The 24331-nt window shown below is 37.0% G+C and overlaps 1 protein-coding gene across 1 annotated transcript in view; it reads left to right on the top strand.

Annotated features, from left to right (window-relative positions):
* Nucleotides 1-24331, top strand: part of vwa8 (von Willebrand factor A domain containing 8) — a 92794-nt gene that overhangs the window by 27942 nt on the left and 40521 nt on the right. The window contains exons 19-34 of the mRNA XM_066706629.1: nucleotides 405-511; nucleotides 2825-2896; nucleotides 4610-4686; nucleotides 8793-8868; nucleotides 10522-10657; nucleotides 11029-11148; nucleotides 11410-11615; nucleotides 12834-12985; nucleotides 14743-14851; nucleotides 14988-15126; nucleotides 15261-15448; nucleotides 17989-18105; nucleotides 18926-18990; nucleotides 19107-19232; nucleotides 19758-19867; nucleotides 21408-21562. Of these exons, the coding sequence (XP_066562726.1) occupies nucleotides 405-511; nucleotides 2825-2896; nucleotides 4610-4686; nucleotides 8793-8868; nucleotides 10522-10657; nucleotides 11029-11148; nucleotides 11410-11615; nucleotides 12834-12985; nucleotides 14743-14851; nucleotides 14988-15126; nucleotides 15261-15448; nucleotides 17989-18105; nucleotides 18926-18990; nucleotides 19107-19232; nucleotides 19758-19867; nucleotides 21408-21562 (1955 nt within the window). The remainder of the gene's footprint in view (nucleotides 1-404; nucleotides 512-2824; nucleotides 2897-4609; nucleotides 4687-8792; nucleotides 8869-10521; nucleotides 10658-11028; nucleotides 11149-11409; nucleotides 11616-12833; nucleotides 12986-14742; nucleotides 14852-14987; nucleotides 15127-15260; nucleotides 15449-17988; nucleotides 18106-18925; nucleotides 18991-19106; nucleotides 19233-19757; nucleotides 19868-21407; nucleotides 21563-24331) is intronic.

Raw genomic sequence — 24331 nt, 5'->3', positions numbered from 1 at the left:
AAACAGTTTTAATTAGCAGAACTTTTTACACAGCTGAATGGAGTTGCTTATAGGCTACTTTCATTTTCCACTAAAACTTTTTTTATTTTGTTTTTGTTTTTTCAAAGAAATTTACCATTGATTATATGTTTTCTAAGGGATACTGCTACATAACACAGCAGAAGGAATTTCCATTACGTTTGGCTATAAGGTGGCTATTAGTTTTGATTTAGTACACCGCCCAATACATTGGTTGTACTTATCGAATTACCGTTAATATAAAAAAAAGTCTCTCTTGTGTAGGTGTTGTGGTGCTTTCCTTGCAGAGGATTGTCTGAAAAGGTCAGAAGTTCAGTTGGGCATTAAGGCTGGATATTTATTTTCCAATGGCTTGAATGTAGTTCTTTCTGTAAATGTAATTGCAGGCGAAATAAAAGATGGGACATTGAGAATCGGAAAGGTTTCAGTTCCTGTCTATAATCCCGATGAGAAGATGAAGGTGCCTGATGTCCTCTTCTATGAAAATGCTCAGGTAATGCCATTATCAGCCCTTCCTGTAATAGGAGATGTATTATTTGTTACTTGTGGTCCTCCGCCTCCAATCTGTAAAGTCAGGATTGCTTTTGAAGCTTTTAATAGGGCCCCTGAGATCAAATCACCACCAGGGAATAATTCTAATCTTGTCACAGAGTTTAGTTGTTTTGATCAGGTGGGTTACATTATTTATTTATTTTTTCGGGTGGTGAAATTGTACAGATCCAATAGGTCATTGACCCAAAATAGCACAAAAAAGGTTTTATATTCAAGCACTGTATTCATCATCATATTTCATTATTAGGGATTTGGATTTCCTGTTGATTGAACAATTTCAATTGAAACACTAAGCCTCTTATTACAATCTCCTAATCAAAATGGAATCAAACTAGATTATTTCAGACCAGCGCCTACAAATTAACCTATGAAACGTTTCTCTTGCTGCAATTACCATTCTTATTGTATTAATATGGTTTCTTGGTTAAGCAGCTAATCTTCCAAAAAAGATTGCTGAAAGGGGGATTCTTTAAAAAAAAAAACTCAAAGAGGAATACAATTTTTAGATTTGTGTGCAGACCTGAGTTTAGTGCCATTGGAAAAGGTTTTTATTTTCATCCACTGTTATGAGGTCACAGATCTGCCCCTCAGATTCTCAATTGCCAAGGCAGGTATCTATTGGATAGAAACCAGTGGTATGAGCAATCTAATGGTTTATATTTTCCTGACTGGGTTGGTTTTCAGAGCCACTCTTCCCATATGAGTCTCAAGCTCCTGTCCTGACCTATGGTTCGAATCTGCATTTTCCCTGACATTGAGGTCACATTACTCATCCTGTGGTGGGCCACTCCTTGCAGTCGCAGCACAGGCAATGAAAAATACATCCTAATATCCAGGAACTCTTATAGATTCCTTTGAAGCTAAAAACATACAAGGGAAATTCTCTCTCCTGCTTAAGTCTCCCTTTTTATAGGGTAGAGTGTAATGGCAGAGGAATACATATGTTCGTAGATGCATGGTTTTGGGAACGCACCATTTACCTTGTTGAGGTTCATCACTTTGTATTTAAAAAATATAAAATTCTTAATACACAGGAGAAGAGAAACTGTTATCGACACATGAAGCTGTGCTTATATATATTCAAATTAATCAGTTCATCCATATAGGAAATGGAGCAGTTTATATGGCAGTATGGACATGAATAAACATGAATGTGGCACATTCTGGTATCATCTATCTGTTAAGCTATATTTAGAGCAGCTCTTTTAGGAAAGGTTTCTGGAAGACTTCTCTTGGGAATGAAGAAAAAAGCAGTGACCCAGATGTGGCATTTTCGTTTAGTTTACACTGCCATTCTCACATCCCTGTGCAGTATATGCAGCCCTTGCCTGCTCCACTTCCAGACGACCTGTTTTCTTCAGGTGACGGAGAAAGCGGGGCTTCTGATGGTCCCAGTGCATTTGAATAGAGTCCAGTTAAGATTGCTTTGGATTTCTGATAAATACTACACTTCACTTGATGCAAGATCTTCATTTAAAAAAAAAAAAAGACGTGTGTTTGAACAGTCCCCATATTCTTCACATGTGCTGTGAGTTATTACAAATGTATGTTTAATTACTGTGTACATGTAATTAACAAAATAATAATCAAAATCAAAAAACTATCAAAAAATAGTTTAATCTTATTTATTACAAAATATACAAGTTGTACTTGAAAACTTTTCATTTGAATGAGGTATTCACTGATTAATTTAGTTCAATTGTGTACTTATGATTGAAATTAGTTATTATTTTTATTAATGTGCTAATAATATTGATCTCCTGTCAGGACAGATCAAGTGTTCACTTCAATTCCTCTCAGGAAATAGCAGTTCCTGTCGGCACAAACTACCAATAGAAATCCTGTGATAACAAAAGTAGGAAATATCCTTGTGAAGACAGAGGTTTAAGTACAGTTCCTGTCAGGGAGGAATCAGACTTTGTGGCTGAAGACAACATTTCTCAGGACAGTATTGACACACCCTGAGAAAAATGAAAGCTCTTGTCAGGAAAAAGTGGATATGAAATTAAATTTGATGACTGCTGTCCTGACCCTTTTAACATCCTCATTTTGTGCTGGTCAGTGTCTGATTCATACACATTGCCATTTTGTACAGATGTGTTCTTAAATAATAATTAAGCCTTTCTTTTTCTATAATCCAGGACTTTCAATATAAGATAGCTCCTGTTTTGATTGTTTTCACAGATTAAAAAAAGACCAATCTAATTGTAACACAATCTAATTGTGTTTGGATTGCTGTTGTTTTTCCCTGCAGCACATGATGGTAATGGAAGACATGTTGAAGGACTTTCTGCTGGGGGAGCACCTCCTGTTGGTGGGGAACCAGGTGAGATCGCCCCCCCAGCCCATTCCTGCCTATAAAAAGTAGCATTTTAGCTGTTTAAATGAATGAAATAGGAAGCAAAGTATAAAAAGCATCACAACGTAATTGGAATACCAAAAACCCTCATATCTGCACATGACAAGCAATTAGTCAACCAAAAATCAGAGTCTTCTGCAGCGATAATTAGGCATGCAATTTTTGCAGAACCTCATTGGTTGATGTGTTTACACAGTACAGGATTTTTAATAGGCCTTTCTAATACTAGCTGATGAGTGTCTATTGAATCCATGCGTGATTATATATAAATACTCAGTCAAAGATGAGAATTGCATTAGTTTCTGATTATACGCTCAGCTTCAGCATTCAATTTGTAATATGTAAAAACTCACAGGAAGCTCTTTTCCCTGAGTGTCCCTGTAAATTGGTTCATCGAATTAAGTTACTGCTCTCTGTATACTCATAATACATTATTATGATGATGGTAATGATGGAATGCGGTGGTAAACTGACAGTGGCCGAAGTGTGCACCAGTTCCATTTGCATCACTTTCATATGTCTGTGTAACTAGTTACTTGAGCTGGAGCCTTTGCCATTACATACGGGACCCCCATCACTCCGTGGTGCAGACGGCCAGTGTGTGTGGCTGTTCGCTGCAGGATGTGTCAGGTCCTCCAGCCATGTTTCTCTCATGCTCTGGTCCAGATCGGACGCTGATCCCCCAGTGATGAGGGCCAGGGGAGTTCGCCCACTCTTTCATCAAATCGCCTACATCCTGTCACTTCCATACTCAATTCACATGCACTGCATGGTCTTGCGGGGGTTGGGATGGGGATTTTGATTTATTTAATGGCTGTCAAGCTGGTTGACTGAGCTCTTCGGCACCTTTTCAAGCAGTGGATGGGCTTCGTAAGATTGTTTTAAAACAAATTGAAGAGAAACCACCTGTTTTTTAAATCTCTGGACACTGATATATAAGTCAGTACAGTGGTACCTAGGCAGGCTTGTTGTTGCTCTGTGTGTTTATGTAAACATCGTGGGACACTAATATTGATTTGCTAGAGTATTCAACTGCTGATATCAAAATAAATCATTTGAATTGTACATTAATTGTTTGTATGCTTATATAACAACATCTTACATTAATGTTCATTTTAAACCTCTTTTTTAAAAATCTCTATTTAATATTGCAGCAATTATCAGTTTTACCATGCTAGATTTGAATATTTGTTTTGCATTGTAAACCGTTTAAGAAGTAGTCTCTTAATTCTGATGTCTTAGAGATGTGCAGAATGTCTTAGATTTAGAAATCCAATGGGCAGCACACCAGCTTCTTGGAATCCCATAAGAATTTAGACATTTAGAATATTGAATGTATTTGGATAAAAACAGTCACATGCAAAATCTTGCGTTGTCCACACTTCTGAAATTAGTTAAGATTAAAATATCAATTATAATGGAATTCAATTACAATTAAATGAATATCTCTGTAAAAATCGCAGTAGTGATTGAAAGGTTTAAACTGGTCAGTACGGAACTATTTATTGCATTATATCTCGACTTGTATCGTGTTAATGGGCTCTGATTTTTACTTTCACCCTTATATATGATGTTTATCAGTAGCTAGGAAGTTTTTCAAATAATCTGAAACTGAGGAGAGGTATATTATATGTATTGTAACCACTTCGCTTAGATCTTACTGATAAACATTTTCCACAGGGTGTGGGGAAAAACAAGATCGTTGACAGATTTCTGCATCTCATGAATCGACCCCGGGAGTACCTTCAGCTTCACAGGTAAGCCATTTGAGAAACACAATATAGATATTTCCTGTCCTTGTTCTCATTGTGTCTGGTGGAGCACTATTTCAATATTTACAATACAATGATTTGTGTCACATAGCACTTTGGGTGTTAGACTTCATGTCCACCCAGTGCATAAGACTTCAGCAAGACAAGGTCATGTTTGGATGGCATTAATTTCTTTTCTTTTAAATCAACGGTAGGATATTCTACTAGCTATTAGCTACATATCCTGGTTTTCAGTATCCACAAAATGTCCTTTGTAGCTTTTTTTTGTTGTTTAATTGATACATGAACTGAATTTATAATAAACAATTAGTTTTTTCCCATTTTAAGACCATACATAATAATTCTAATAAAGACATGCTCCTGTAATACAAGTTATATGGTCTCTGTACGTGACAGTGAAGATTAATTATGTCACAAAACACTGCAAACAACTGGTTACTATTTGACAGTGGGATATGCATAAAGACTTATAAATAGAAACCTATACTTCCATTTTTCCTTATTAACAGCCTTTCTCCTCTTGCCAAGGGTAAACAAACTATTTATATTCTGGTAAATTAGAACACCTGTCAAGGGGGCCATTGGGAATCGCAAGTCTAAAAATACTTTTCTCTTAGCCTTTGGAGAATGTAAATTAATGACTTGAAATTCACAATAAATTAAAAAGCTAATAATATCTTAAACATTTGCAGGATGAAACAAGCTTGGAAAACATCAAATGTTTTATGTATTTATGTTAACGTGAAAGGTCTAGCTGTACAATTACAGTTACAGTTACATTTACGCTTGACATTTACGGTGTGCTAAGTTATGACCTGATGGCAGATGCCCTTGGGCTAAAGTAATGCTATGAGAAAACCCTGTAAATGGAATTTAGTTATAATAATTGCAGGCAAAAAATACAGAAATTGGCTGCATTGTAGTTATTTATTAGAAATGTGTTTCCTATTTGTAGCCTGCTCAATGTTTTACTTTCCTTTATTTTCACCATTTGTCAGTAGTTTCATGACACAAAACAATGTTTACTGTTTATTTTTGTGTATCTCTGTCCTCTGTGTTCTTCAATGACCTATGCATTTACGTTTTACAAAATTCTGGAGTTTCCTAAATGATGACCTTGTATTGTTAATGATTATTTTTGAAGTATCATATCTCTTCTGTAATTTTCATCAGTAGGTTCAGGTGAACATGTTGTCATAAATAGCTTTTCAACAACATAAGTAAAAGCAGTAAAAGAAACCTACAAATCTTCAGTGTTTGTTTGAGATCTTCCTATCAATCATTATAAATCTTAGAATAACTTGTGTGATTTTGGTCTCTTAACAAAGCCTTTCCACAGTATGAAGCCCCAATTATTTTTCTGTCTGCAAAAACTAAGACATGAAACTTAGCAATTTAGCAAAGTTAGACTGTTGAAAGTTAGCATCAGTGATAATTTATTTTGAAATATTGGCATCATTATTCCTCAGGAATTGTGTTACTGCATTGTAGTTTTATATATCAGGGACTTTATCATAGATTTAAATGATTGTTATTGTGATCTGTTTGTAGCTGAACTTTAAAGCCAGGTTTTTACCAGTTCAATTCTAATCAATTAAAATACTGACAGGTAAACTCTAAAGGTCTCCTCCATTTAAGTGTTATCTTTTAGTTTGTAATAAAAGTGCTTTGGGTAACCTGAAGACAAATCAGTTAGTAGGTTAATTAAGGTATTTCTATATAGCCTATATAGTCTATAACCACTGTACCATATTCCAGTTTATTCAGAAAGTATTTTAAGAAAGTTAATAACAGAACTAAATGTGTTTAATCATTACATTGTATCTATTTCCCCAAAACTGACCTAAACATATGTTTTTAGCTTTAAAGTACACAGAACTGGTAACTTTTCACAACATTTAAAAATAAATGCTGTGACATTTATAACTGCTATACATAACTCTCTGCAATCTATTTCAGTAATCTGATCTGTTTAGATTCCCAAACTAAAGACTCTTACATTTGTGAACTAGTTTATATGTCAGTGCAGTATTTAAAGATGCCCTTGATTAATATTATAGAGCTGACCTAAAATGGGAGATAATCACCTTTGGGATTTTCTTATTTTGTAATTCTGCAGAGTAACACTTCAAAGTCAGGAGATTACAGAGTCTCAGTGGAAACAATTTTGTCCATTAAAATTAAATTAGAGCTTAATTTATACCAAGTACAGGAGTCTTGATCTAGTAAATGATTTATATATATATATATATATATATATATATATATATATATATATATATATATATATATATAAGTATTACAATTAAAGTTGGCAATTATTTATCACCTATTCACCCTAGATAATATATAAAACGATAATAACATTCTGACAAGTACTGGCAATCTTAATTATTTATACAATCACAAGTTGTACATGGACAGATTTTTATATAGAGAGCATAATCATGAATTTTGTTTTTTTCATGAGCTTGTGCATGTGCATCTCATTTAGAAATCAAGCACACAGTATGACATACATTGAGAAATGAGGCCTTTCATTCCCCAGAGACTCTCGAGCACCCTGGACTTGCCCTTATTAATTCCCATAACCCGAGAGGCACGCTGCAACTTTGACACTTTTTCTCTCACTGTGTTTTATTTAATGCCACAATTCTAATGAACAGTATGATTCTGCATTATTTTGAATGATGTTTGCTTGAACCATTTTTCTAAAACACTATTTTGTATCTAAAAATAGTAGATTCAGCTTCTTTTTACTCTTGTTTTTCTATGAGTCGCTAACAGAGCATTTATTAATGCATTGCAGAGTTGAAGCTTATCAATTGTACAGTGTTGAGCAGTTCGCAGTAGCTAACCAGACTTTCTTTTCACCTTTCATTTCCACTCTCTTGGGTGCCAATTTCAGCCTGGAGTAATATATTTCTCTGCAGCAGTGTTACCAAAGTTGCATTGTCTCTCCTTTAGATAGAAACATAGAGCCACATAATAAAATGTATTAAAAATAGGGTTGCAACAGGGTTACTGCCCTACAATTTTCAAAAGCTTCCCTGTTTTCAGTAAGCCTGCTGATTGCATAACATTGTACTGTGTTTCTGTGTGTGTGTTTATTTTTGTTTTCTATTTTTTAAATAAGTTTTTGTTCTATTTATTTGTGACAGTGTGGGGGGGCTGGTCCTGTACTTCTCGGGCTCTCAGGCGTGGTTTAAAGAAACACAAGTCGGGGATGGTGCAAATAACTTCAAGTTTATTATATACAGTGCACCATGCTCAAAATAAACAGACAGAAACTCCAAAACAAAACCCTAGCTTGTCTTGAGCCTAAACTAAACACGTTGAAACAGATCCCTACCCTACACAGATCATTAAAAATACAAACGAGACAAACAGCAACCATACAAAGTCCACTAGAATATCCAGAGTTCATAAGCAAAGTCCTCTTTCCGTTCTTCTGTCTCATTCTGTGATATAATCTGCAACACCCTCCTCTCAGGCTCGCCTCCTGCCTTCCCACACCAATTCTCTCATATCCTCGGTCACATTTCCATTAGAATATAGTAGTTCTATTTTAAAAAGACCTGGACATTAGAATTAAGCCTCATAAAAACTTTGTCATTAGTAGATCTTGGGTTAACACACCATTTGTGTTTTTATCTGTGTGTTGGCAAGACTGGGATGAATTCAGAGATTCACTTTCATGCTGGAGGGACAGTTGGCAAGGGGCCAGAAGAGCCCTGCTGATGGATATCGCTGCTCTGCCATATAGACACCTTTCAGAATAGCTGTTTCTTTAGGCAGTTTGAACATGTTTCCACATTCTCTTTTCACCAAAGTAATGTGCTTCCCTGTCAGCAGATTTATCTTAAAAAAATAAGAACAGACTAAGTCTCTTCACAGAAGAATAGGGAAATACAAAAGCTAAACTAAAAGTTCTGTCATAATTGTGTGTTTCATGTAGATCCTTAAGGAAATGAAACCACCTGAAATACTGATGGAATGTTCATGAAATGACTTCTTTAGTTGGTTCTTAAATAAACTACAGGATTCATGTTGAAGAGACTGTGGTGTGATTTTCCTTTTTTGCTTCACAGGGACACGACTGTACAGACTCTCACCCTGCAGCCCTCTGTTCGCGACGGTATTATTCTTTATGAAGACTCACCCCTGGTCAGTGTCGAGCCTTGCAACAAGTTTTACCTCCTTTATTCATTTAATGGTCTTGAGAGAAAAGTTCATCCACTGTAGCCCACCGTCACTGTATGCAAACTGACATTTACTGCAGAGTGAGTGGTTTACCATCAATGGTAATTTAGGACCAAGAAGTGAAGTGCAGTAGTTTTGAGGAGCTCACGTATAGCTCAAGTGCTCAGTGCAGATGCCGCTAAGTCATTTCTGGGAATTTGTGTTATTCTAGATGAACTACAATGAAAAACTAAGCAAAACAAAATTCTACAAAAACTAAAATGTACACCAGCTGTCAGAGTTTGTCAGGATATCTGGGAGCAGATGGCTTTGCACCTTGGAGATCAGATAAACATCTGGACCAATTGACAAATCAGTGTCTAAAAATGCATTAACGTTCTGTATCTTCCCTGATACACTACAACATTCCAGTCTCCATCTCTAATTCATAAAGCATAATCTGGAAACAATTTTATAAGTCCTCCACTGATTTGTGACTGATGATTTGTGCCTGGTCTTACTATACTGTTTTCCGTCACTATTGCTTTTGCCAGAGCTGTCTGGAAAACTGGATGCCAGGGTGTCATTACTATTATTTTTTTAATGATCTCACTGCAACACACAGGGTGAAAAGATTAAAGCCTGTGCCAGCTCCCAGTTTGACTCTGTAATTAGTATCCAGCTGAAGCTATTTAGTTATTAATAGCATTGGCTTTGAAGCTTCTTGGTTGTGGATTCTAATATCGATGTTCTGAAAAACTGCAGCAGTCCACCAGGGTAACTGCAAGGACCAAGAAAATCATGCGGATGAAATTCTGGGTGTATACTTGGGTGGGGGGGAAAGAAAACCTTGGTCTTTGATATAGAAAGATAATTACCCCATATTATGCAAGTGTCATTCTTGGGAAACAGCATTATACTAGTAATAATAACTATATATATATATATGCTATATATTTGCGTAAGGCGTGTTAACCTTTTATTTGATCATATAGCCAGTTCTTTACAGTTCAGTGTCGTAGTCAAAAGTCAGAAAGGGAAGAGAGATTTGCACAGAAAGACCTTCCAGCATAAGCACAGACTTTTACAAGCTTTACAGCTAACCTATTGTTTCAGACACTTCATCTTACATGTTGAGTTACATGTTCAGTCCTAAGCTCACTACAGTGTCCAAGATTCCCATTTCTACAGATTTCCATTAACATATGTAATAGCTTTATTTATGCACTGAAGGTAACAAAAGGTGAAAGGGGGTGTAGACTTAAATGGAATTATGTACATACTCCCTGGCTGGCCAGAAGGCATTATTATTTGTCACACCAATAGCATATTGGCTACAACACTGAGAAGGAATTTTGCTATATTCTGGTTTCTTAAGTATGTAGGGCTTTTTTTGGTTTGATTTTTAAAAAATCTGAAAAGACCCTCCATAAATATTGTTGCCCTTTTGTAGAACATACAGGTATACATATTTAATTTGAATCTCCTTAGTTGGACATTTGGCTGTGAAATTATTTTTAAGCTCTATGAGATTTACTATAGGACGTCTGTGTAGGATTTGCATTTCCTTCTTAAAGTTGGTTTTCCATGCTAAAAATTATTTGGACTGTAGCCATTGATGTGAGGCTTTTATCTCAGGTGAAAGCAGTGAAGATGGGACACATCTTGGTTATAGATGAAGCTGACAAGGCCCCCACGAATGTCACCTGTATTTTAAAGACTCTGGTCGAGAGTGGAGAGATGATTCTTGCAGACGGAAGAAGAATTGTATCAGGTAACAAGCTCCAATTTTAAAGTATTTTGCCTTTGAGGCTTAGTGCAGCTGGAAAATTGCTTTGGAAATATGATGGTATCTATATATTTATAATTTACTATGTATATATCTATATACTGTGTGTGTGTGTGTAAACATACATATACATATATATATATATATATATATATATATATATATATATACATATATATATATATATATATATATATATATATATAATGTTCTTTTACAGGAATATGTTAAAATGAATGCTGTCCTTGTTATTTATCTTGGTAAAGGTGTCAATGTGACCTTTGTCATGTGCATGATAAGCGCTACTTTCATGGCTTTCTTGTAATCCTCAAAACATGAATCCATTGTTATTTCAGACCCCTCTGTTGCAGAAGGAAGGCCTGGTGTCATTGTAATGCACCCTGGTTTTAGGATGTTGGTGCTGGCAAACAGGCCTGGATTTCCATTCCTGGGAAATGATTTCTTTGGTGCTTTAGGTAAAGTCCACAGATTGTTTAATTTAGGACAAGAACTAAATTTAAAAACTCCCTTTTAAAACCACAGACAACACAGTCAATTATTCTTATGGTTTTGTTTTGGTTTCTAAATTGTCTACACATCATAGGATTAGAGACTTCAGCAATGATGAAGTATTTTGTATTATTTCAAATTTTCTAAACATAAAAGTATGAATTTTACCTAAGTGTAAGCTGGTGTGTTCAAAGTGTACATCTGATGTGCCCTTTCTGTGTCCCCAGGGGATATATTCAGCTGCCATGTAGTGGACAACCCTAAGCCACAGTCAGAGCTGGCCATGCTGAAGCAGTATGGGCCAGATGTCCCGGAGCCAGTCCTTCAAAAGCTGGTCGCAGCGTTCGGAGAGCTGAGAGCCATGGCTGACCAGGGAACTATCACCTACCCCTACTCTACCAGAGAGGTGGTGAATATTGTCAGACATCTACAGGTATGAACCTGTGAGGTGCCGCACAATAATGAGTGGTCTTAGTCTTATGTTTACCCACTCAGCCATTGTTTGAATATGTAAACCATCTCATTGTGTGAATGCATGTAAAAAACAAACCAAAAAAACACAAAACCCACTGTAATGTATTATATTACATGTTTTGTTTTATTGCTATATTGTATTTGATTTAAGCATGTGCCTGTGACTTTAATTACACTGAAATGTATAGTGTTTTTTTTTGTTTTTTTTTATATATACTTTTGCAGAGAGTGAAATCAGTTTCCTTTACTGGCCTTTTACTGAAACGTGTTCTCGTTATAAGCCTTTAAAAATAAAGCCAAGTCACTTTCACTCAACACCTTCTTCAATTATGCTGTCCTCGATAAGCCCACTCTTGGAGAGTTCTGACAAAAGCAGGACAATATGCCATTATGGTCTGTGCAGCGGTCTATTCGCAATGCACTTAATACCTCCAGAGTTTCCCTCAGCCTGGACTGAATGTCCTAATTTTACTTTCTGCAAGTTCTTTGACGAGTAAACTCCATAGACAGAGAGCATAGGACCAGACACTCTTTTATCATATAATGTGTTTGGGTTTCAGTTTTGCAGACCTACCAAAAACTAGGTTAGTGATGAATCCATTTGGGATTTAGATCCGAGTTGTGGGACAGATTTCTGATCTCCCCTGAAGAGGACAGAGTACACACAGGGGTGGCTGAGTATGGGGACTAACTGTACAATAAGTTGCGTCCCTTTTTTCTCTGAAATATCTTATAATAGTTAAGAAAATTACTCTTCACTTTTATGAAGATCTTGACATTTTCTCTGAAAGCAAACACTGCACTGTTAAAAGCAATCATCTCTATTGATTGGACTCAAATACCCTTCGGCCCCTTTAGCTAAAACATGAAAGGAGCACTAAGACATTGCACGGTTTTTGCGGCAACAAATCGATATAACAGGGGCATGTGTACTGATAGGGATTGGCAGGTCTTGTACTAATCTGGTTTCAGCAGTCAATAATGGACAGTTGATTTTTATTTGACCCTTTTTTTACGTTTCTTTATTGGAGAGCAGTGCAAATCACTTTTGACTAAATGGTTTACAGGCAACTTTCACTAAGGTCTGCTTGATTTAATGGATTAAAAAGAGGACAACAAAGTTAAAGACTTTTTTAAGTGTATGCATGGCACTGGTTTAATTTATTTTTCTTTGCAGAAATTCCCTGATGAAGGCCTTGCAAATGTCGTGCGGAACGTCTTCGACTTTGATTCCTACAACAAAGAGATGCGCGAGATTCTCATTGCCTCTCTGCACAAACACGGCATCCCTATTGGCGCCAAGCCTACCAGTGTGCACCTGGCTAAGGAGTAAGGATATAGTATACTTTCTCTAGGCCTTAACACTTGGGTGCGGGTAAATAATAGCAATGATTAATGTGTACTGCATATACAGTACTGCTGCTAATTCCTTGATTAACTTGAATTGGCCAAATGTGGGTTATTCCCACACGTGTCTCATGCCTCTTTTTTCATATAGCTAATAAATAATATTAAATATAGGTACTGTTTTTTTATATTATTATTAAATTAACTCTTGATCCAATTGTTAATTTAATGAATGAATGTATCTTCCAAACTAAGCTGGTACAGCCAAGACGATCTATCAGCTAGAATGACTCCACAAGGCATACAGCTTATATCCTAGTATATATATATATATATATATATATATATATATATATAGTGATAGTAAGCTGTGCTCTGGAATTAAACAAAATCTTTGTTTTTAAATAGAAAAGTATAGATGACACATTTCCCTCCTGTTTAAAAGCATTTCAACTGCATTTTATTGTACAGTTTCTATAAAATAAAGGGAAATATTTGTTTCTTCAGTGTTGTGTTTTTCTTTTCCTGTAAAATGCATCCTGTGGAAAATATGGTTTTATATGCAGATTTTTATAATTGAAGAATAATTGACATTTAGTTGATGAAAGCTCAAGCAGAGAGAACTCTTGAGTGCCACAAAGAACAGAAACAAGTATTTTCCTTCCATGGAAAGAGTAAAATTGTATGTTGAAATTTGTGTTTTTTTTCTATACATTATTACAAAGTTAGAGCTTCACTGTGAAAAGACAACTCATCTTGCTTGCTTTTAATTGCCTTGTATACATTTCATAATTCCTTTTTAACTCCTAAGCTATTCCTTTTTAGGATATACACAGGCATGAGTGTCTCGAGTGTTGCTTCTAGTTCTGTGGCAAATAATGAAAGAATGCTGCAGCTTTCCTCTGAGGATTGTGCAATGAAAGACTGTTTTGTCTTCAGGAAATAAGATTTTAACTTAAGCCACTACTATGTCTGTAAAAAGGAATATTCTTGTTTATTAATTTTTACTTATTTATTTATTACGTTTCCTTCCACTCATTTATTTTTTTGGTTTTGTTTTGTTCAACCAGAATCCATTAGTCTATCTTATTTTACATCTGCCATGCCCCACAAAAATGTTTACCAAGATTGTAAAAAGACTTGTGATTCAGATTTTGTGTTAGAAGGATAATATATTTGCGTTTGCTCATCTTAATGATTAAAACAATTGGCAGATCCCTTCATGTAATCCATATTTTAGGGTGATATTGCTGCCATGCACATAACATAAGTTGAAAACGGAAGATATAAAGAGGTCTGAGAATGCTAGTGCTAGACTATGCATACTTGTTTACTTGTAAAGTAATGCTGGTACCCAGTGGATTTATTTGTAAAATAGCTTATGCTTTATTATTATTCTTTTGAAAATCTAGAGAGAAGTGCTGATATCGGAGTATTTGAAAGTGGCTGCTCTTAAACAAATGAGTGGCCCATTTATGACAACTGTTTACACTGATATTAGTAATATTGCCAGCATCATACTTCAGTTTATGATCCAAGCGTCAAAACTCATTGTCTGTGCTGCTCCCTACAAATGTGATCGCTCTTTCATATGAAATGAAACAGTTACAGAACAACAGCTATGAGTGCATTTCCAAAACCCTGCTCCCTCTTGAGTGCCTCCCCAGTGCATGAAAACATCATTAATCATAAAGGCAGAGACATAAGTAGTGACTGAAGTATTCTGGACTTTTTGATAGGTTCCCATTACCAGAGTGCAGACTTGCAGGATATTGGACAACAAACCAAACAGGAAATGCCCGTCGCAAGATGTTGTACCCTACTGAGTCCCACCAAATAGACATCAAGGTATTATTCCAGCATCCAAGTTCAGAATTCAGCATTCTGCTTTTTTTAAATTGGTTATTATTATTGTGGTTCTTTGCCTCATGCAATTCGTGAACACTGAACATCTAGAATTGCTCTATCCTTGTTCCCTACACAGGGCCCAGTATTTTTAAGGGTTCAGGGGTATCCTTTAGAACGACATGAAGCCAGAGCCCTCAGCTTCACTGAAGAGCAGAACCACTGGCAGATCCCAATGAATGACATCAACATTGTCTGTGATGTGACCACAGCAAGCGGTAAGACTTACATCACTACAGCAGTTTCACACTTCAGAAAAATCACAGCCTATACCTTTTTGATTTAAAAAAAATGTACTCTCCAGACGAAAAACCTGCAAATTCTAATGTGGTGTTCACTGGCTTCCTTTCAGACACTATTTATGTGGCTACTTGCAACCCTGTGTCCCTGTACTTTATGAAGGAGCGTGGAGACACTATACACTGCATGGACCTTTATGATGTCTTCCCGAGGACTATCAGTGGCGTGTGGCAGCCGTTCATCACAGCAGCTGCTCTGGGCGGCCCACTGGAGTCTCAAGTGGTGCTGCACGAGGAACAGGTCTGGAAACGATAGCAGTCCTAGCTTTAGGAAGTTTACTCATGCTTATGTTTGTAATGTGTCAGGCTGTACACAAGAATGCAAAACATTACCAACAATCCAAACTGATTGTTATGGTGTAATACTACAATCCAATATGGCCTGCTGATTTAGAAAACAATGTGTCTCATAGTTTCTAGTGTTGTCTGTTGTCAACATTATGGATACATCCGCAATGAATGTCAGCATTCATTATTATTTTTTTAATTACCTCATTTGGTTTCCCTTGTGCTGATATTCATGTTCCCCAGTTTTCATCTTCACACATTTCACAGTTTCCTTGCTGTCACATGCAAAGCAGTTGGAGGGAATGATAGCCCCCTGAAATCAATACTCTTTAGAGCTTCTGCAAAGTGCCAGTATAAATACATTTTGGTCAGGTTTCCTGGCATTTCAATTCAAGCTTTGAACTCAATACAAAAAAATACCACAGGAATTATAGAAAACATGAATCATTATTATAAGCAAATTTGAATCTGAATACATTTTAATCATTAACTTCTTTAAGTTCACTTATCTGTTTAGCCTTTTCTAGTTAAATACTTTTTTCAGCCAAAGGTAATATTTGAGTTTAATATCTAACTGCTGGCTATCACAACACATTTGAAGCCAATAGTAGTCCGTATTCCTTCAAGCAGTGTTTCATAAATCCACTCAATGAGATCCTCCCAGGACCTGTTTCCTAGTGATGATCCTGGAGGGACTGTGTAGTTTAGGGAAAACAGGAAGCTCAGAAGATTGGCTGCGCAGAAACGTGTTTCTTAGATCTTGTTTTTTGTTTTATTGTTTCCCTGCTATCATCTCTTTTATGTTATAACTATGTCCCAGAAAAATGCACAAGCATTGCAAAATTCAAATCTCATGTTGCAAAAAGCTGTTGTTTACTGCTCTGGGTCTGTTTTGTAACATTTTATATGAGTTTGCCCTAATAAGGCTCAAACCAACAGCAGCATGCAGGGGGGGGGAATTAAAGAACTTTCAGAATACCAGCTGTGGCAAATTAGATAAGACCACAGTCCTTAGGAAGAGGAAACTTCTAAAAATACCACTTTTTAAAAAAATAAAAGGAGAAAAAAGTAAGATTACTTATTACATCTGTCCAAAGCATGGAATTCCAGACATCACAACTAGGTCATCCAAGGGTCGCCCTTCTCCCAGTCAAGTACAAACAAAGCAGAATTTGAACACAGAGGTTCATGTCCCAGAAGAATTGCCAAAACTACCCAAGGATTTATTCAGGAGTGACGCAAGCTTTCTATAAATATCACAGACAGTGTACACCATATGTCATTTAAGGCATAAGGAAGCCATTAACATCAAACAGGGGTGAGGCCCACTGGGTTTGTTCGCATTGCTTTTAAAAGTAAATCTTGACATTAAATAGATACATCATGAATGAAAGGCAGCTCAGAGGAGGTTCTGTGATATTTAACCCAAACACTGACCACAAGCCCCCAAATTTCATATCCCTACGTTGAAGATTAGAGAGATAGGCTTAGTGTTAGAATAACAATGGTCTTTCCTCCTGGTTTTATTTAGACACAGTCTTTTCCAGATAGTAATTATTTATCCAGACCAACGTCATTCCCGCTGAAAATGAAGTGCTCTGCTGGCTGGAGTGTAACTGGCTGCTAGTCCAGCCAAAAATATGTCTTATTTTGGGTGCAGGGAGCTGTACTTTCAAGCCTCATCTGGTCATGATTTGATATGCTGCCGACCTACCCAATATACAAACTGCAAAAGACAGATGCGTAATTGTAAAACAGCGCTATAACAAGACTTTGTGTGGTCAGCGGGTGTATGTGTTTCGATCACAGCTGGTTGACTGTGCTGAGAATCCACCACAACCTGGGGATGTTCTTGGTCTTGATATGTGTCACTGTTCCACAATAACTGTGGACCTGTCTGTGAGGGCTCCTTGGGCTGTTGTTCTTTGTTCTGATTGTTGTCACTGGCTGCAGGATATTTAAAAGCAGCGAAGAAGATACTTATTTAAAATCCATCCTCCGCAATGATTCATGGCTTGTGCTCTCTGCACGGGGTGGTACACATATGGTGCTGTCTGACATATTACATCAGTCAATGAAGTACAAACAAAGACACTTTTTGTTATTCTTTCATCTAACTTGAGAGGAATCCTTGATGTCCATTATTTTTTTTTCTACAGAAAGAGGAAGGGTAAACATTGAACAGTTGCCCCAGTCAAAAAACAACTTTAGTGCATGTTGGCCCCTTCTTCCAAACTAGGTAAAGCAAAGAATTGTAAAGAGCAATAAAGTGCCTCTCATAAAAAACAATAGCTTACCACCTATCAATATTCTTCAGTAAACAAACACTTTCAGTTTTAAAAAATACGAAAGTTTTGGAGTCTTAATCTGAATGGATCAGAAGACTATTCTCCGATGTAGCCTATTAACCGATAATGATTGTTTTTTGACTGACAAAACAAAACTGCTTAAAACTGATCCTTAGTTGGCACATGGTCTTTTTCATTTTCTCAGAGTAATACGGTGCTGCATTTGGATCTCACCACCGGAGCTGTGCGACGCCTCATGCTTTCGCAGGAAGGGGAGGAGCCGGCCAGGAAGTCATCCTGGTGGAACAGCAAGGAGAGTCAGGTTAGCTGATTGGCTAAGAACAGTTACTCAGCATGGATCCTACAGGGTATATGCATTTCCTCCAAGAAAACATCCATCCATCCATTTTCAATAACCACTTCATCCAGTACAGGATGTTCTTTTGTATAAAATCCCAAGAGATTTAGAGTAATTACATTTATGAGTATTGGAAACAAAACATTTCAAAACAAACACATACAAAATCACTGTTGGAATCAGTAATCTTTACATGACTTATCTCTTTTTGCCTTGAAACAAACAAACAACACAAAAACTGTTTAATAACATTCCTTTATTTGCATTCATCTTCATCTTCTTGCATTCATTCAGTGCTGTGGTTTATGGACTACCTCAAGGATGTAGGGCAGCACTCCCCTTGATCACTGACAGTAAATAGATACCATCAGAAGCCCAAGTTCTTATTCTTATTCTTATTCTTTACTTAATCAACCAAAACAGCCTAAGGTTTAGTTCTTAGATCTATCAAATTCTAAGAATATATCAATGAAGTTTGGATGCATGGCATAGTATACAAGCATGTACAATAAAGTTAAACCTGTTCCTATATGTGTTATAGAATTGACATTGGACCTGAAAGTTGTTTCAGTTGTCATTGCAGTAACTACTTCAATGAAACTTATTGCCACATTTTTCCTTTGAAGGGTTTAGTCTTTTATCGTGATTTTTGTCTTAATCTTGGCACTTGCTTAAAAAGCAGCAACAAACAGACATTTGGTTTCCTTGAGCTATTCTGAATCCTGGAACTACATCAAGTCAGGTCCTGTGACTAAAACATCTTTTATTTTCTTCTTCCCAACAGGGTGCTTTCAAAATGTGTAAAGAGTTTTCTCACAAGAACTGGCTTTTGTTCTACAAAGAAGATGGGTAAGACAAGAGAACTTCAGCAACTTAAGTACCTTTCAGCAGTTCCTCGCTTCACATTAGACTTGCTGTCAAATAGAGACTTGGTATGGAGAAATATGTCTAATTTCATTTGCCAGAAACCAACTGGATGTGCTGGACGCGTTAGAAGGTACAGCTCACACCATCTCCCTGCCAATCAATCTGAAGTCTGTTTTCCTTGTGGCGGAGGACCGCTGGCTCCTTGTGGAAAGCAAGACCAACAAGTATGTTTACAGTTCTGTGAAGTAGGAGAAATATGCCCGCAGGGGGGTGTCAATCTTTGTCTTCCACTGTAGCCTTGATGCTTTGGAACGAGTCCTTAATTCTCAATATCAGCATTTAAACATCTTGTTACTGGGGGCATCGTTTTGAAGCTCCTGTCAAACACATAACAAACTATTTTTAAACACTCTGCTTTCAAAAGATGCCAGCCATAAATATCTTAAATTGTTAAGTTCAAATAATTACCAAAAGTAAGTTTATTTAATTATTTCACTATTTATAAAATAATTATGCAGTCAATATGACATTTGTGTTTTTTTCTTAACTTCTACTTAAAAAAAACACAGAATTAATAGTTACATTGTGCGAGTTAAAATATTAAAATAAATATAATTTTGTGGTTAATAAAAATATTAGTTTAATCATTGCACCATTAAAACTAGGGAAACATGTGCCAAACTCATTCTAGCAATTTATGCTTGTTACTTAAACTTTATCAAAGTAATTGGTCATGTGTTTCTGTGTAGAAAGTTCTTGCTGACCAAGCCAATGCACATGGGAGCTGAGGATTCTGGGATATGCCAGCTTCATACCATTACAGAGGATGCCGTCAGCACAGGCTTTGGAATGACATCAGGTAATCAAGATCCAAAAGATAGAGACACAGAATTGATGTTGTGGTACAGATTCTGACTTTTGCATGGTTTCTCTCATCAGTAATGTGGTGTTTGAAAGGTAAACATGCTGTTTATCTGTCTTTTCAATGGCAGCCTTGTCTGCTTGACGAGACAAACTTTTGCCCTTTGTAGTGGATCATCATGATACAGAGCTATTGACCCACCTCTGTCATCACTACAGCAAACACAGCTGATGGTACTTTTCTCCTTCCTTTCTCAGACAGCAACATCTTTCTTCAAAATGTAGTGCATCCACCGACTTGGCAGTAAGCTCAGATGCACATCTGGTTTCAGTATCCTAAATTAGTTCTAATCTCATGTGCTACCTTTTCTGGGTACTGGCAGTCTGTTTTCCACCATGTGGTAGTATAACTGTCGGCTTCTCCTCACAGAACAGTTAACCTTTCCAGGGCGAATCGTCAGAAGTGCTCTAACCTCGCAGCTGTGTCCTCAGTTGAGCAGCAGAAGGTGGACACTAATTAAGTGGACGGCCCCTTCAGTACTAGGAGAAGTGAAGCACAGCTCTGACAGAGGTGGAAGACCTCACATCTCTGTATGTAGTTCAGTCAGCACATTGAGAGGTTACAAACTGAGGGCATACTGTCCTATGCAAGGGCAAGGTTTTGCATTAGCAAAATGTACACAGTATCACTTTTGTTATCCTCCTCTGCTGCCGTGCAGTTTTAGAGAGAATTCACTTCTCAAACGTACAATCCATTCACTTCTTTAATAATTACTGAGGGTGGTGTCATCCATTTTACTGGGAAGTGCTAGTGTAAGACTTGCATTACATTTTCTTATACATTAATGTCAAGGGCACAAGTGCTCCTCTGGTGTTATTTGCACGGCCTGCAACTCATCTTTGTGAAGGGAACTAGAAGAGAAAATAGGATGTGTGTTGTAATTGCTATTCAGGCATTCTGTCTTCTCCATGCTTCATTTGAGCTAAATTAATCTGAGTTCATTTTATGTGCCTGAAATAAAAGGTGACTTTGTTGGTTTAATGATGTTAACAGTCCAAAGGAATGTTGTTTACAAGAGATAAAAATCGACAACATTTAGCAGCTGAATAACCATGCATCAGAAATAGTACATCATGAATGACCTGCCCGCATAGAAATTTTTCGCGACAAGCTTAATGATTCACCCCAGCTAAAATCCCTATTAGAAGCCAGGAGTGTAATATGCAAGTGTTAACCGTACATTTGTGATGTTTTTGCTACCATACATGCTATGCCTGAAACTAGTTTGACCTTGTGATTAATGTACAAAAATGTTACAGTACCTGTCCTTTACTGACTGATCTATATATTTACACAGAGCAATATAGAAATACCTAAAGTTGTACCAGTGTAAATATACTATTTATATAGTTTGGCATTCATAGTAATTGAAATTCAAAGTATTTTGAATTTCAGGTGCATGTTGCATAGGCATATCAACATTCAGACTACTCCTGTGCAACTATGTGTGTGACCACCAGTGTGTTCTGTCACTCAGGTGTGGACCTGTCTGCGCCACAGTTGGTGTCCAGCGATCAGTTGCCACCCGAGAACCTGAGTGCAGCCCTGGGGCAGAAGATCGTCTCTCCCAACAGGGTTCTGTCTGATGTCAACACCTTCGCCACTCTCGTCATTGGCTTCCCGGACCTCATGGTGAGTAAGCAAAGTGAAACACTCAAGGTTACCAAACACATAGTTTTCTACCTTTTCTCTACAAGTTTTACATGAAATAAGTTTAAAAAGGTAACTTAACTTTTTTTTTTTCTTCAAAAACAACAAAGAAACATTAGAACTGAAGATGTTTGCAGTACTGGGTCATGAAGCATACAGGGATACATTTTCTCACAAAATATCAATGAGTATGGCTTCAGGATTATGCTAGAAATGTTATTCAATTATTTATTTAAATGTAAATTCTGGCATATTGCCTGTCAGCATTGAAAATGTTTACTAAGTTCTTTATGTTTACTGCAGTCTGGGTACATGCATGCAGCATTTATAAGGCGGCCAGCTTCAGCTGCTGCTACCAGGCAGAAATAGTGCAAGATCAAAGACTGAAATACATTTGAAAACTCAGGTTTGCAACAAGAGGGTATTTCATTCTGCCATCAAAGTTCACTTTTATCTCTCTCTCTAGTGAAATTACAAGGAATTTTAATGAGAGGAATCTGACTCAACTTGGATATAAGTGCTTGTGATCTGTGGTGTAATCCTTGTATTGAAAGAGGCTCCTCATCGGTGCTGACCACAAGGCTGATGTACAATATTTTCAGACCACAGCTTTCATAACACAGCTTGTGGAACTTGTATGTAGACTGTTGACAAAAATCAGAAACTGCAACTTCCATAGTGTTCATAGTTTATAATTTCACAAGCATTCAGATTTAAAGATGTTTCATTACAGCAGTATGCCTGGCCTCCCTATCATTAGAAGGAATAAAAGTTGGCCTCAAGGCACTGTAACTGAAGAATAATTATTTTAAGATCAGTTTTTGTAAGTAAGAGAAGTATAGGTGCAGCTGACTATGAAAATATGAATGCAAATTGTGATTTAAAGTACTTAAACACAATATGAATTGTAATATTAACTTGCAAATCACAATAATGAGATATCTTCATCTTTTAATGGTCTCTGTAACTTTCTAACAGCTCTCAGATATTTCTTTAGTGTAACAAATGTATGCAATGTAAGCATCAACCTTGGTACATTTGGTCACCAAAGACAGGAACCTGATTTCAAATTTTCCTTAATTATACGATGATGTTTAATCAAACAGTAGTAGATATCAAAATCCAGTTATACTGTTTGTTGTACTGTTTTGAAGTATCACCATACCTCAGAATCTCAAATTGATAAATGACAGCTTGCTATTGTTACATATCTCTTTCATGGTCTTCTTCAGTAACAGTCAAATTAATTCACTTTTGTAACGAAGACAGCTGGGAGAAAATGATAACTCATTTACAGCAATTATAGGAAATATACAAGAAGAGTAGTTTAAAATATGGGAGCCTCTCTCTCTCTCTCTCGCTCTCTCTCTCTCTCTCTCTCTATATATATATATATATATATATATATATATATATATACACTCACCTAAAGGATTATTAGGAACACCTGTTCAATTTCTCATTAATGCAATTATCTAACCAACCAATCACATGGCAGTTGCTTCAATGCATTTAGGGGTGTGGTCCTGGTCAAGACAATCTCCTGAACTCCAAACTGAATGTCTGAATGGGAAAGAAAGGTGATTTAAGCAATTTTGAGCGTGGCATGGTTGTTGGTGCCAGACGGGCCGGTCTGAGTATTTCACAATCTGCTCAGTTACTGGGATTTTCACGCACAACCATTTCTAGGGTTTACAAAGAATGGTGTGAAAAGGGAAAAACATCCAGTATGCGGCAGTCCTGTGAAAATGCCTTGTTGATGCTAGAGGTCAGAGGAGAATGGGCCGACTGATTCAAGCTGATAGAAGAGCAACTTTGACTGAAATAACCACTCGTTACAACCGAGGTATGCAGCAAAGCATTTGTGAAGCCACAACACATACAACCTTGAGGCGGATGGGCTACAACAGCAGAAGACCCCACCGGGTACCACTCATCTCCACTACAAATAGGAAAAAGAGGCTACAATTTGCACAAGCTCACCAAAATTGGACAGTTGAAGACTGGAAAAATGTTGCCTGGTCTGATGAGTCTCGATTTCTGTTGAGACATTCAGCTGGTAGAGTCAGAATTTGGTGTAAACAGAATGAGAACATGGATCCATCATGCCTTGTTACCACTGTGCAGGCTGCTGGTGGTGGTGTAATGGTGTGGGGGATGTTTTCTTGGCACACTTTAGGCCCCTTAGTGCCAATTGGGCATCGTTTAAATGCCACGGCCTACCTGAGCATTGTTTCTGACCATGTCCATCCCTTTATGACCACCATGTACCCATCCTCTGATGGCTACTTCCAGCAGGATAATGCACCATGTCACAAAGGTCGAATCATTTCAAATTGGTTTCTTGAACATGACAATGAGTTCACTGTACTAAACTGGCCCCCACAGTCACCAGATCTCAACCCAATAGAGCATCTTTGGGATGTGGTGGAACGGGAGCTTCGTGCCCTGGATGTGCATCCCACAAATCTCCATCAACTGCAAGATGCTATCCTATCAATATGGGCCAACATTTCTAAAGAATGCTTTCAGCACCTTGTTGAATCAATGCCATGTAGAATTAAGGCAGTTCTGAAGGCGAAAGGGGGTCAAACACAGTATTAGTATGGTGTTCCTAATAATCCTTTAGGTGAGTGTGTATATATAGATATATATATATATATATATATATATATAGATATATATATATATATATACACACACACCGATCAGCCATAACATTATGACCACTGACAGGTGAAGTGAATAACA

This window comes from Amia ocellicauda, chromosome 6 (assembly GCF_036373705.1).
Source record: "Amia ocellicauda isolate fAmiCal2 chromosome 6, fAmiCal2.hap1, whole genome shotgun sequence".
Lineage (NCBI taxonomy): Eukaryota > Metazoa > Chordata > Actinopteri > Amiiformes > Amiidae > Amia > Amia ocellicauda.
This window is presented reverse-complemented; position numbering and strand designations above follow the sequence as displayed.